Below are 14,473 nucleotides of genomic sequence, written 5' to 3'. Positions count from 1 at the left end.
GCGTTCTTATATGTATCCTCAAATAGTACTAACGTAGCAAACTTATTAAACAAAACTGTCCGTACTCACTGTCAAAGGATTCTCAGTGTGTTAACACATTCACTGCCCCCAACGCACATGTGCGTTCACCGTCATACAAGTTTGTTCCTTGGCCACACCCCCTGGCAGTGAATGCGTTAAAACATGCCTATGCATCTTACTCGACGTTATGAACCCCCTGCTGCATATATAGCATTGCATTGTTATCTTTATTTAATAAATAAATTGAAATTGTCCTCAAATGTATTGGTATATAGTACTTAAATAGCATACTAATTAAATAAAACTGTCGGTACTCACTGTCAAACGATTCCGAATGTGTCAAAACATGCCTATGCATTTTACTCGACGTTATGAACCCCCTGCTGCATATATAGCACTTGTATGGTTTCTCCCCTGTGTGCGTCCTCAAGTGTATCCTCATGTAGGAGTGCGTACTGATCTTCTTCTCGCATATCTTGCAGGTGAGGGGCCCGTCGGGCTTGGCGCGGCGGCCGCGGGTGGGGGGCGAGGGGGGCCCCGCCTCCATGCTGGGGGGCTCCGCCCACGTGTTAGAGGGGAAATAATCCTCATCTGATAAACTGGAAAATATATAAATACAAATTATTTTTTGAAAAATGTTTTATTTGTAAATGTACTATATTCCCTCTTACGAATGAAGACAGAGTTACATGTTTTTGATCACGGTAAAAAAAAAGGAAAATATCATATTTTGGACCAGCATGTTGCGAATATTCGCATCCGCATCCGCAACCGCGGAACTTCCGCATTATTTTCAACATCCGCATCCGCATAAAATCGATGCGGAGCTTAATGCGGATGCGCATGTGGAACAGGTAGGTGTAAGAACGTCTTAGCGGCGGCGTAAGTGGTAGGTAATTTCGTCATTAGCCATTATATTTTCGTTATTAGGCATTAGGAATCACCTGGCTTGACAACATTAAAAAAACCGGTCAAGTGCGAGTCGGACTCGCCTACCGAGGGTTCCGTACTTTTTAGTATTCGTTGTTGTAGCGGCAACAGAATTACATCATCTGTAAAAATTTCAACTGTCTAGCTATCACGGTTTTTGAGATACAGCCTAGTGACAGACAGACGGACAGCGGAGTTTTAGTAATAGGGTCCCGTATTTACCCTTTGGGTACGGAACCCTAAAAAACAAAGAGAAAATGTAGGATAGAGTGGTACTGTCATAGTAAATTTTGTAGCCACAGTAAATTCACTGCCATCTATCGACACACGATTAAAACTGAAAATGAAAATGATTAAAAATAGCATCATAACCAAAAAAACACCATAAATACATTTTACAGTACATATGGTGCTACTTTGTATCGTTAATAACTATTATATATTAACCTATTTCAATTTAATTTTAATTGTAATGTTTAATTTTAAATCTTAGGTTAATATAATTTGTATTATTTGTATTATGTTGTCTGGAAATAAATAAATAATTATGTATATATGGATAAATGATTGCGTTTATTATTTTTATATGATTTTGACCCATGTTCTTCTTACACTGACATGCGTTAAAATTGTTAAATAACAAACGAAACCGTCAACGCCATCTAGTTGAGAATAGGCCAAAGGTGGTAACTGGTAAAACGTGGTGGCGCCATCTGTTCGAGAATCAAAATTTTCTTGATTTTCGAGACACTCCATCTAATACGGAGTTACATAGTCTTTGATTTGTGTAAGGATTTTATTTATTTATATCATAGAGTAACTTATACTAGAGCGGTACTGTCATAGTAAAATTTGTAACCCCAGTAAATTCACTGCCATCTGTCGACACACTTTAAAACTAAAAATAAATATTTATAAAAATACGATAAAATGTATTTAAATATGGATAAATGATTTTTTTATTTGCATTAATTATTTTTATATGATTTTGACCCATGTTCTTTCACTGGTATGCGTTAAAATTATAAATAACAAACGAAATAGTCAACGCCCTCTATACGAGTGTATGCCAAAACTAGTGGCGCCATATGATCGAGAATCAAATTTTCGTGATTTTCGAGGCACGTTTTTTCCTTAGACTGTATCCATCTATTACGGAGTTATATCTATCTTTGATTGATATTTAATTATTTGGGGCATTTTCTATGAAAAGGGACCTTATTGTCGATGGCGCTTACGCCGCACAGCGTCGCGCGGCATTGTATTTATATCGGAGCATCGTTAATAATGGCATAAGCGCCATCGACAATAAGGTCCCTTTATATAGAAAATACCACATTTATGACTGACCTTTCATCTTTAACATCGTCGTGGTCGTTGCCAGCCATATGGTCGTGCATGTCGTCGCCAACACCGATATCGTTGTCATGCTCTTTCTCCAACTTGATCTCTATCTCCATCGTTTCTACTGGCACCTGGAATAGGATATCATGCTAAAAAAGTTTTACTAATACGCTTATACTTTAAACTAGAAACGGTAAACAATTTTAGGCTTGTTTTGAGAAAGACACAAAATTCTACCTAAACCAGGTATTGCCTGCATCGAGTTGCTAAACGACCTCACTTTAACGTCGTCCATGACTATGTCGAGATGGTTCATAGCGAAGTCCTTCTTCCCATCCATGAGATCATTCCTGTCCTGCATCAGCGCTTGATCGATCTGCGGCCAGTCGCTCCATAGCTCTTCTGTTTTAGGCTTATTAGAAAAACACTAATTTTTACCTAAATTAGGGATAGCCTGCCTCGAGTTACTAAACGACCTCAATCCCCTAGCATTGTAAACGGAGCTCACCTTAACATCGTCCATGACTATATCGAGATGGTTCATAGCGAAGTCCTTCTTGTCATCCATGAGATCGTTCCTGTCCTGCATCAGTGCTTGATCGATCTCCGGCCAATCTCTTCACAGCTCTTCTAAATTGGGCTTGTTTTGAGATAAAACACAAATTTTTACCAAGATTGAGCATTGCCTGCCTTGAGTTACTAACCGACCTCACCTTAACATTGTCCATGACTATATCGAGATGGTTCATAGCAAAGTCTTTCTTCTCATCCATGAGATCATTCCTGTCCTGCATCAGCGCCTGATCCATCTCCGGCCAGTCGCTCCACAGCTCTTCTAATTTAGGCTTGTTTTGAGATAAAACACTCATTTTTACCCCGATAAGGTATTGCCTGCCTCGAGTTACTAACCAACCCCTCACCTTAACATCGTCCATGACTATATCGAGATGGTTCATAGCGAAGTCCTTCTTGTCATCCATGAGATCGTTCCTGTCCTGCATCAGCGCCTGATCCATCTCCGGCCAGTCGCTCCACAGCTCTTCAGTTTTGGGCTTGCTTTCCGCCTCTGCCTTCTCTCGGAGTTGTTCCTCCAGTTCTTTGAGGTAGGGCAGGATTGCGTTGTAGTCTGTGGGGTGAAATTAAATTCTTAATTCAAATCTATTCATTTATTGCCAATGAACTATGTAGGCCTCCAGATAAGTTTTGCAATAGACAAGTATGAACACATTAACGCACCGCGCGCGACTTGTATGTGTGCGCCATAGTATCTATGCGTCGTCGCACGCACACTCAAACAAAATCTCGACCCGTTTCTCAGTGCGCCAGTCGAGATTTTGTACGAAGATAACATACTTTGCCCTGTTTATACTATGCATGATATAGTTTTAAATACTATAGTTCCATAGACATTGTTTCGAGTTTGCGTTGTAGTCTGTGGGGTGAAATTAAATAGGATTGTTGACACATGTTGAATTTCGTGACTAAATCTAGTTAAGTAGATAGAAAATGAGCAATTTATCACAAAAAATAAAATAAATAAACAAATATTATAGGGACATTCTTACACTAATTGACTCACGGTAAGCTCAAGAAGGCTTGTGTTATGGGTACTCAGACAACGATATATATAATACTTATACAAATACTTAAATACATAGAAAACATCCATGACTCAGGAACAAATATCTGTGCTCATCACACAAATCAATGCCCTTACCGGGATTCGAATCCAGGACCCTCCGCTTCAGTGTGTAAGTGTACCTACCGCCCCGTATAAACATGGCGTAAACTAGTCTCTGCATTTGAAATCGTCTAAAATTAAGAAAATTATCAAGAAATTGCAAACAAACCTCAAAAGAACAACAACACTTTCACTAAGAACACAAGGAATAACTCGCGATGGCCTAGGTGAGCTGTTTGTAGCTATTTTTCTTATGAAAACTATTGTGATGGAATATTAATTTAACAGTTAACACACTCACACATAGATCTTTTTGATTTAACGTCTAAATATTCACGAAAAATATCAAAAACAGAGGTATTCCAACAGCTGACAAAATCAAGTGACAAGCAAACTGTCATTGTCCATCACTGACACTGACACTTAACGTCTTACGTCGGACAACTTAGTTGCGTTCAGAAATATCGTTGAGCATATATCTTACAGTTCAGAAATCAGTAATACCATACGAAAAAATATAAAATTAGCAAATAATCATAAAATATGTCTCCGAAATCGGAAAAAAAGGCATGCTTTAACTGCAAAAAACGAATACACAGTAAAGATTACTTGCAATGTTCCGGATGTAAGGAATTCTTTCATATTACTTGCACGAGCCTTGGCGCGAGGAAATTCGGTAATATGACACCTGGTTCGAGATCATCGTGGAAATGGCAATCGTGTAATATACCTGTTAAAGGTCAACAGATGCCAAAACGCGAAACGACTAGTACGTTACGTGAATCCAAATCTACAAATGATGGATGGACCAGCAACAAATTACAATTTACCTATTAATACTCCAAAAGCACAACAACAGGATAGTCAGGAATCCTCGGATAATGAATCTTCCGAAGATTTAGACACAGACGAACAACCATCTCTTATGGATGACACGTCTCGAAGCCTACCAACTTTACCTACATTTGATAATTCCCATGTGTTAGAGCTTAAACAGGAGATATTTGTATTAAAGACTCAACTTACTAGCGCACACAATGAAGTGAACCGTTTAAACGCGGAGATAAATATCCTAAAAATCGAATTACAGGAGAAGGAAAAGAAGATGGGATTATATAAAAAACTGCTTGTAGAACGAACACCTGCATGCAAAATCACTCCCAGTAAGAAACCATCGACATTTATAAATCAATTACCATCTTTAGACCATGATAACAGCTTCCAGGAAGTAAACATCCATCCAAGCACACACATGAAAACATAATAAAGCGCGTTGACGAGGTGGAAAATACAAACCGTCCATCAAACGAAAATAAAGAAGAAACAATTGAAAATACAACCTATCCATTGAGTCACAGCAGAAACTGCATTGATAAGGACATAATTACACACCAGACTATCCCTTCGTCGGAAACGGGAAAAAGGAAATTTGCTATTACAAGCACGAACAACAAACACGGAATCTTAAATTTCATTAGCAATGATCCAGAACTACAACATTTTTCGTATTGCCACTATATCACACCTGGTGAAAGTATACAGGAATTGTTTCTTGGTATAGAAAATAAAGTAAGGAATTTTACCGGCGATGATTACTGCGTCATTTTAATAGGGGAAAAAGATTTCGAGTTAAATGTAGAGCACAGTGAATTAATACAATATATTAATGAATCTCTAAAACCTGTGACACAAACCAATATAATAGTTGCCTGTCCAGCATATAAAATGCATATAAACTTGGAAAACCAATATACAATAGCAAGATAGAACAATTTAATACAATGTTATTGAACGATGTACAACTTCACGAGAGACATTACTCCTATGACACAAACTTGAACTTGTCATTTGATATGTTTTTACAATCAGGACAGCTAAGTAAACGTGGCATAGCAACTAAGCAACTTTAGCAAGCAAAAACAGAAGAACATAACAGGACAAGACAACATAAAAAAGTTACTCAAAGAAAAATCTACGACTACTTCTCAGCAAAAACATCGTCGAATAAAACGTTTTTTCGATCTTAAGAAGTAGTTCATGTAAGCTTAGGATTATGCACCAAAATATAGCTAGCATCCTCTCAAAGAAAAATGTTTTAGAGGTAGCTTTAAATGAATTGACTGAAAAGGATAAAAATCCACACGTTTTATGTTTCACAGAGACTTTCATTCAAAGAGGAAACGAGAGCAATTGTAAAGTACAAAACTTTCAACTTGCTACATCTTATTCTCGTGTAGGTGAAAAAAGAGGTGGTGTATGTATTATGGTTAGGCAAGGTATTGTGTACAATGAGCTGGATTGTGTAAAGGAGCTCGCAGTAGAAAAACTTGTTGAATGCTGTGGTATAATAATTCCCAAGTATGATCTTGTAGTCGTTTGCCGGTGACTTTAACATCAACACACTAGTATTAAATAAAACCAGCAGAGATTTAATAGATATTGCAAATAATTATAACTTAAAACTACACATTAATAAACCCACTAGAGACAAAACTTGCATTGACCATATTTTAAGTAACATACAAAATGCATCAGCAGACGTGTTGCCTCTTGGTCTCTCTGACCATGATACCGCTCAGATGCTAAGCATTAATACAAATTGTGAATTATTTGACAACACACACTACTATAAGCTGAAACGGGAGTACTACCCAGATAATATCAAAAAGTTTCAAGAATGCTTATCTAAACTCTCCTTTTCGGAAGTATATATGGAAGCAGATTTCAATAGAGCATTTAATAAATTTCATGAAAGACTTTTACTGTATTATAATCTTTGTTTTTCGTTTCAACGCCTAAAAGTCACGTGTGGACTTCTTAAGAAACCAAAGTGGATAACAAACGGTATCAAAATAAGTTGTAAAACTAAAAGGTCACTTAGATACCAATACTACAAAGAGGGAAAAACTGAATAAAGGAAAAGTGAATATTACACATACACAAAACTACTTAAGAAATTTATAAATAAGGCGCAATAAATCAGTAACAGTAAGTTCATAGCTAATAGTAAAAATAAATGTAAAGCCTCATGGGATATAATAAAAAAAGAAACAGAAAACAAAAATATTCAACAGTATATAGAAAAATATGTCTAAACGATAAAGAAATTATAAGAGAACTACCTGTACATAGATTTAGAAATAAATTGATGAAGCTATTGACTGATAAAAGCTATTACAGTGTAAAAGATTTCCTTTCTCAAGATATACAGCCAGACTTGTAGTAGTTTCTAGTTTTAAGATTTTTGCATGATAGTACAACATGTATAGTACAAATAGCAGAATAAGCAACCAATTATCACTTACCACCTAAGACACTATTGTACCTACTTATTCTTTGCCAATAAATACTTACTTACTTAAATACTTACTTACTTCACAGGCAGGGTCACTACCCACTAGGCCAGACCGGTCGTACAATACATTGGAAACTTAAAAAACCGGCCACGTGCGAGTCGGACTCGCGTTCCAAGGGTTCCGTACATTACATAATTTAAACAGAAATAGTTGTAAAAACATTTACAACATTAATATGCAGAGGGGAAAATGGGGACTGCGTTTGTATTATATGGAGAAACAGCTGCGTGACAGTCTCCTTTCCTCTTAAATACATATTCATAAGGTTGAATTTCACATATCAACCCAGATATTAGTAAACGAATTTGTGATAATAATCTTATCTTACCTTACCCTTATGATAAGATGATAAACTGAACTAACCATAAGGCTCCCCTTCCAACTTGTCTTCGGCGTGTTTTTTGTCAAAATGGCGCGTCAGATACTCGAACCTGAAATTAAAATATTCATACAAATAGGGAGGTATTACTGCAATCACAGAATAGCTAATAGTACTACCGTACAGAAAATTCACTCCTTCACAAAAGCCAGATTTAGGTACAAAGTTATACCTACACTCGCCGCCTGCAAGCAAAATTGAAACTTATAACCGCGCACGAACCGTGAATCTTCTTTGCGCGCCGCAGATTTATGACCGAGCTGCGAGTACGCACGGGGTTGTCACTTGACAAGTTTTTGTACCTATACCTACTGATTTATTATTTTTAAGATAAATATGTAGGAATTACAAACGTAAACATAACATTTTTAGCCGGAGATAGTATGTCTGATTCTCACGGAAGTAGGTATGTCACAGAAGTACTTATTCCTTTGAAAATATGTCGGTCAATATAGTCCGGAATTAAAAAAAAAAAAGTTTTTTCTGCTTCCTTGTTTTTCCGTTTATTCAGACATCCGTAAACCGAACATTATGTTTTATACAGATTAGATCGCGATTTAGGTTTCGAAGCCATTGCGTATTTTCAATTTTGCGCGAGCGGCAGCCCACTGCCATACACCTGCCCGGGCGGTGCGCCGGCCAAATATACCTAAACTGTGCAGTGACACCCCCCTGTGCAATGTTCTGCCGCCAGAGTGCAGCACTAAGGCAAACTGTAAACCATAGATTAATCTTTGACTTTTATATACTATGCCGTAAACTGTTTTTGACAGTTCTCACAGATTATTTGTTACGAATAAATATGATATATATATATATATATATATATATATATATATATATATATATATATATATATATATTGATGTGTGTGTAAGCTTTTACACCTTAGACAATAAAGTCGTGTTCACATATTTTTGAGCCATTTGTCTGGATCGATATTCTTGCCTTCGACTGTATAAATACTATATAGTTTACCTGGTAAATATCTTGTAGCATATCCGACACTGGTACTTGATGGCAAGGTGTATCCGCTTGTTATGGCGCCCTAGTTTGCTCGCCGTTATAAACGACTGCCCACACTCGGCGCAGGTGTATGGTTTTTCGTCTAAAATTAGGAAGAATTGTTAATATAATATACTGTTAATATTTTGAAGGGATCATATCAAATAAACAGGCCTAGTGCGATACGGACTCGCGCACGAAGGGCTCCGTACCATTACGCAAAAAAAGGGCAAAAAAATCACGTTTGATGTATGGGAGCCCCACTTAAATATTTATTTTATTCTGTTTTTAGTATTTGTTGTTATAGCGGCGACAGAAATACATTATCTGTGAAAATTTCAACTGTCTAGCTGTCATGGTTCTTGAGATACAACCTGATGACAGACGGACAGACAAACAGCGGAGTCTTAGTTATAGGGTCCCGATTTTACCCTTTGAGTATGGAACACTAATAGCTGACAAAAAAACTATGTCATACACAGGTAAAAAAAAAACCGGCCAAGTGCGAGTCGGACTTGCGCACCGAGGGTTCCGTACTTTTTAGTATTTGTTGTTATAGCGGCAACAGAAATACATCATCTGTGAAAATTTTAACTGTCTAGCTGTCACGGTTCATGAGATACAGCCTGGTGACAGACAGACGGACAGACGGCCAGACGGACAGCGGAGTCTTAGTAATAGGGTCCCGTTTTTACCCTTTGGGTACGGAACCCTAAAAACTCATCAGATTTTACTTTATAGCAATAAACTAAACAATTAATCTGCGGCGGCAGCATATTTTCATTTTTATCGCCTGTCACTATACCTGTCATTTTCGCACTTACATACTTGTTAGAACGTGACAGGCATGGTGACAGACGATGAAAATGCGACCACGCTACCGCCGATGTGTGTGTTAGGGTTTAAACCAGGTATCGTTACCGGTATAACTTAAAATCAAAATATCACGTACCATTTGAAATATTACTTTGATATTGTAGAATGGTGTTTAGGTAAGAACAATGAGTTATCAGATCACTAAATGGAAAAATATACATAAATAACCGAGATACCGAAATTGAATACCGGTTAATTTGTATGAAAAATATACCGGTATTCGATCCCTGGTTTAAACTCCTAAAACTTACCTGTGTGAGATCTGACATGTAGTTTCAAGTAATAACTTAACGAGAATTGCTTATTACACGCAAAACATTTGTATATCTTCTCCAAATCCTTATTGTACTCCACTTCCTTATCCGCTTCTCCAGTTTTTGCATTATTTACATTATTATCAACTGTATTAACACTTTCTTTATTATCAACTTTATTAACACTTTCGTTATTTACATTACTATCAACTTTATTAACACTTTCGTTATTTACATTAGCATTAACATTATCATTATTTTGGGTAATCTCTGAAGCTACCGTATTCGAATTCTCAACAAAATCAGCTGCCTTTTCATTACCGATATAACCGTCCTCCGGTTTAATTTCTATATCCTCTTGTTTAACCTCTTTTTTCAACTTTTTCAGCTTCTTCTGTTCCTTTTTCAACTTTCTCTTCTTTTGTTTATTTTTCATCCGCAAATCGTAGCTAGTGAGTCTTTCCTTATGGTCAACCAGATGTGAATCTAGGTCTCTTAGTAGCTTGTAGCTAACATTGCATAGCGCGCAGGCGTAGAAAGGAAAATTTTCATCTGTGATTTTTTGTGACCAGTAATTGCTTTTTTTACCGCCTTCTTTTTTAACTTTATTTAGATCGAACAACGGTTTCTCTTCTTGAATTTGACTGCTTGTAGCTACTTGTACAGGAATACTTGTATTAATATTGGTATTAGTATTTTTTAATGTATCTTGTGGTACGGGAGGTATATCGTTGACTTGCTGTGTTTGGTTCTGTATGGAGGCAGCTAGATTAGCATAGTGTGCTAGCGGTTGCTCTAACTTTATCTCGTAAGAGTAGGGGTAGTGCATGTGCTGGTAACCATAGGGGGGGTACTCATATGTGCTGAGCGGATCCAATTCTGTCATGTTTTGATCCATTTTGGTGGATATCTGGAAGTAAAATTAATTATGAATTAGTTTAACATTAATAAGTAACCTAAATAAAAAAGTCGGACTCGCGCACCGAGGGTTCCGTACTTTTTTAGTATTTGTTTTTATAGCTGCAACAGGAATACATCATCTGTGAAAATTTCAACTGTGTAGCTATCACTGTTCATGAGACACAGCCTGGTGACAGACAGACGGACAGCGGAGTCTTAGTAATAGGGTCCCGTTTTTACCCTTTGGGTACGGAACCCTAAAAATGAATTGTAGCAAAGAGTTATAGGTTGTAGAAGAGTTGCAAAGTTAGAAAATAATCAATGAGGGTTTGAGGGTTTAATTAGATAGAACTAGGTAAATGGCGCTACAAGTTTTGTGGTAACTGACAAATGTCAAATATCCAAGCCAGAATTTCAGCAGGACTTCCGGTTCGAACGCCATCTTGATAGTAGCCTCGTGATTTCCTTTATTTTTTGCTCATTAATATTGTTTAAAGTGTAATGTCGATAGCTTTATTATACAATAATCTAATGTGGTAGTGTGCAGTGAATGGAGAATTAATCTCAAAGCGTGATTAACCACCATCTTGGAGTCAACGGCCGGTAGTCCACGTGCTTCTCGTAAAATCCAGCTATCGCTTTTACGAGACAACTACAAATACTACAATAACCACCGAACAACGTCGTGCTCTAAGAGCATTTGGTATTTCTACCTCTAACCGTGTCTGGCTAGAGCCCTAGAGGCCCATAATTTAATTGTTTACCGTACACTGGCTGAAATATTAATTCGATCCCTCGTGGATCCCACTTTGACGTGTGCGAAATCATCGACAGTATGTATGGAGCCATACTACCTAAAGATTGATGGATTGATGATAATTTTAAAACTAACACGGGATATAATCGCGTACAAACTTACGTTTATTTAATGCGCTATGAAATTGGCTATGAAATTTGAAGTACATATTGTTTTTTACAAGGTTTTTAATCTGGTTTTTATGGAGGCTTTGGACACTCTAGGTGAACATGTCAGCCTCATGGGTGCTATCATAGTTCCCCACTCAAGGGAGAGGTCAATACAGTGTTTAAGGCCGTTCCATTGGTTTGCCGCTGTCACTGTCACATTTCGCAAGAAAGAACGGGATAGATCATGCGCGCCAAGTGTCAATTTTGATCGAATTTTGTCGATTTTTATTTATTTTAAAAACGTTACCTTACAATATCGAAATTCGAAAGCAATGAAATTACTATTTAAGTTAAGATTGTTTTTTTTTCTTTTTTTGTTTATAGTATGACATAATAAATAACCGAGTAAAGTTGGATTAAAAGTCCGAGTTAGAGGTTACTTTGGGAATTAATTGTATCGAGCGAAGTGTCATAATTCGTGTATCGAAAGCTATGATATTAAAGATAATATAGTCAAGAACTACATATATTTTTTCCATGTCTACGACTATCAACGCCTCTTAGAAAAACATGATCATATAAGGAGATTTTTCGCCTTCTGGCTCAGGGAACCGCCTTAACACTGATTGCTTTGTCCGATATAGGCTCTGCCAACCAACAATTGATCTGTCCATTGTGCATGGAGCCCAGACTACCAAAAATTCTTTTTCTCAAATGTTACATTAATTGATGTAGTGATGAAACATGGAATTAGCACTATCCTTACTTATTTCTCTATGACTACACACAAATATGTCAACAGTCTAGTGCGTGACTGACGCAGCGTACTAACGTAGGCGAACAACACGCGAACGCGAAGCGAAGCTATGCGGCGCGGGGTGAATCAATCCTTTGATATCTATAGTGTCCTACGTGGGCGAACCTACCTACCTAGGAACTAATAAGAAACAAAAAATAGGCAATTTATTTTATGTTATACAAAATATTCACGAAACCAGTTTTTACATAGTAGTCAAGGTAAACTACTAATTGACTTGAATTTGAAAATAAATAGCACTGACGTTTTGTTTTTTGTTTTGTTTGCTTGGCAATGGTTTGTGGCAAACTGCTGAGCGACCCAGACACATTCATCCGTCAAACACACACACACACACACATTCGAGCACTCGCTTTAAGCGCCCCATTCACACTCCTGCATGGTGGTCCGCCTCGCCGTCCGCCTCATTATGTAGGATTGTTTATGGGGTCGCGGACTACATGGCGTCCTGCAACACCCAGGTAGGATGCCTCTGGGGTCCTACAAATCCTACAAGCCCCGCCCACCGCTTGCAGTCCGCGCAGGATTGTCTGTGGTATGACGTCCTGCGTAGCAGGACTGCCATGTAGGGATTGGGCCGTGAATGTTAATGCCGGACTGCAGTCCGCCATTTTGTTTACAATGAAAAACACGGGCTTAGCAGATTATATTAAGTAAGGAATTCCCTGTGTATGTGATCAAATATCACCAAAACAGCTACTTTTTTTAAGAAATAGCACATAACGCAATCGCAAGAGCACCAACACGAGGGCCTACCGCGTAAAATGTTAAGCGTAATTTCTTTATCTGCCTCTCTATCGCCAGATATTCTAGTTTATCGCAAGAGCGATAGGGAGGCAGATAGCGATATTTCGATTTCGTCTTTCGTGGTAGGCCCTCTGGTGATTGACGGCTAAGCAGTATAGTGTGTGAGCTATATCCTGCTCCGCAGTCCTGCGAGGCGGACTGCAAGGTAGGAGTGTGAATGGGAGCTTTATACCCGAGCGACAAAACTATCAGAACTACACTCGCTACTCACTGCTCGCTAACTCGTTTCTAGTTTCTAGGCTACTAGCTCTAATTGCTTCTCACTCATCGTCAGTGGTGCCATAGGTATTTGTTAAAATTAGATATGGGGATAGATACGGGGAATATTCGGTTCATCTGTATATAGGCCAGGAAATAAATGCCCAAAAAAAGGTATATAGAGGGAAATGCTAGGAACACAATTTTTAACTGCGTAGCTTTGTTTGGACTAGTTAGGAGATTAACATATCAAAAGTCCCCGGCCAAAGTTTATATGTTTTTACTCCGGAAAGGTGTAAATGTTGATACCATAAATGAATTCAGCGCCCCCCATTTATACGAAAACGTTACCAAACCCGGCCTAGCAGCTTTACTGATGTAGATAATCAAGATAAAAATGAGAGCCCTAAATAAACTTTCAAGAGCGGATATCTCAAAAACTATACAAGATATCGAAAAACTTGACTGAATAAAACTTGTAACAAATTCAATCTCTTTTCATTTTGTATAAGTGGCCAAGTCGCTCAGACGCATAGTTTCCGAGATATAATCGAAAAATGGAACCTTCAAACCCCCCTCTTTCCCCCAGCACCAGGGTTACGGCCGGGGACTTTTGATATGTTCATCTCCTAACTAGTCCAAACAAAGCTACGAAGTTAAGAATTGTGTTCCTAGCATTTCCCTCTATACCTTCTTATTGCTTGGCCTAATAAGTACTAAGTAAAGATAAACCGCTTCCTTGGCATTCCCAAGAAACAAGCAGGTCAAACAAGGCAAGGGACATTTCAACAAATTTCCAACTCTCCATATGGTCAAAACACCAATATCCTACATACACAACCAGCTAGAACAACATCACAGACAACTGCACAACAAGTACTGGAATGAAATGAAGACATGCAGGCAAACCAAAGAAATTTTACCGGAACTGAACCACAAACTTACCAAAATATTACTGAAAACACCAAGAAGCCAACTACGTAAAATAGTAGGATTAAT

At 37.8% G+C, this 14,473-nt stretch overlaps 2 protein-coding genes across 2 annotated transcripts in view; one reads left to right on the top strand and one right to left on the bottom strand.

The window, feature by feature from the left end:
- Window positions 1-14,473, top strand: part of LOC134751991 (uncharacterized) — a 254,773-nt gene that overhangs the window by 192,358 nt on the left and 47,942 nt on the right. The gene's annotated exons all lie outside the window — the stretch shown is intronic.
- LOC134752330 (zinc finger protein 432-like) overlaps window positions 1-14,473 on the bottom strand; it is a 30,182-nt gene that overhangs the window by 13,271 nt on the left and 2,438 nt on the right. The window contains exons 2-7 of the mRNA XM_063688002.1: window positions 9,844-10,756; window positions 8,690-8,819; window positions 7,696-7,763; window positions 3,216-3,421; window positions 2,302-2,426; window positions 340-620 (exon numbers count right to left, since the gene is read on the bottom strand). Coding sequence (XP_063544072.1) covers window positions 340-620; window positions 2,302-2,426; window positions 3,216-3,421; window positions 7,696-7,763; window positions 8,690-8,819; window positions 9,844-10,744 — 1,711 coding nt within the window. The 5' untranslated portion in view covers window positions 10,745-10,756. The remainder of the gene's footprint in view (window positions 1-339; window positions 621-2,301; window positions 2,427-3,215; window positions 3,422-7,695; window positions 7,764-8,689; window positions 8,820-9,843; window positions 10,757-14,473) is intronic.

This window comes from Cydia strobilella, chromosome 24, assembly GCF_947568885.1.
Source record: "Cydia strobilella chromosome 24, ilCydStro3.1, whole genome shotgun sequence".
NCBI lineage: Eukaryota > Metazoa > Arthropoda > Insecta > Lepidoptera > Tortricidae > Cydia > Cydia strobilella.
The sequence above is the reverse complement of the archived record's forward strand: the minus strand, read 5'-3'. Positions and strand labels throughout refer to the sequence as shown.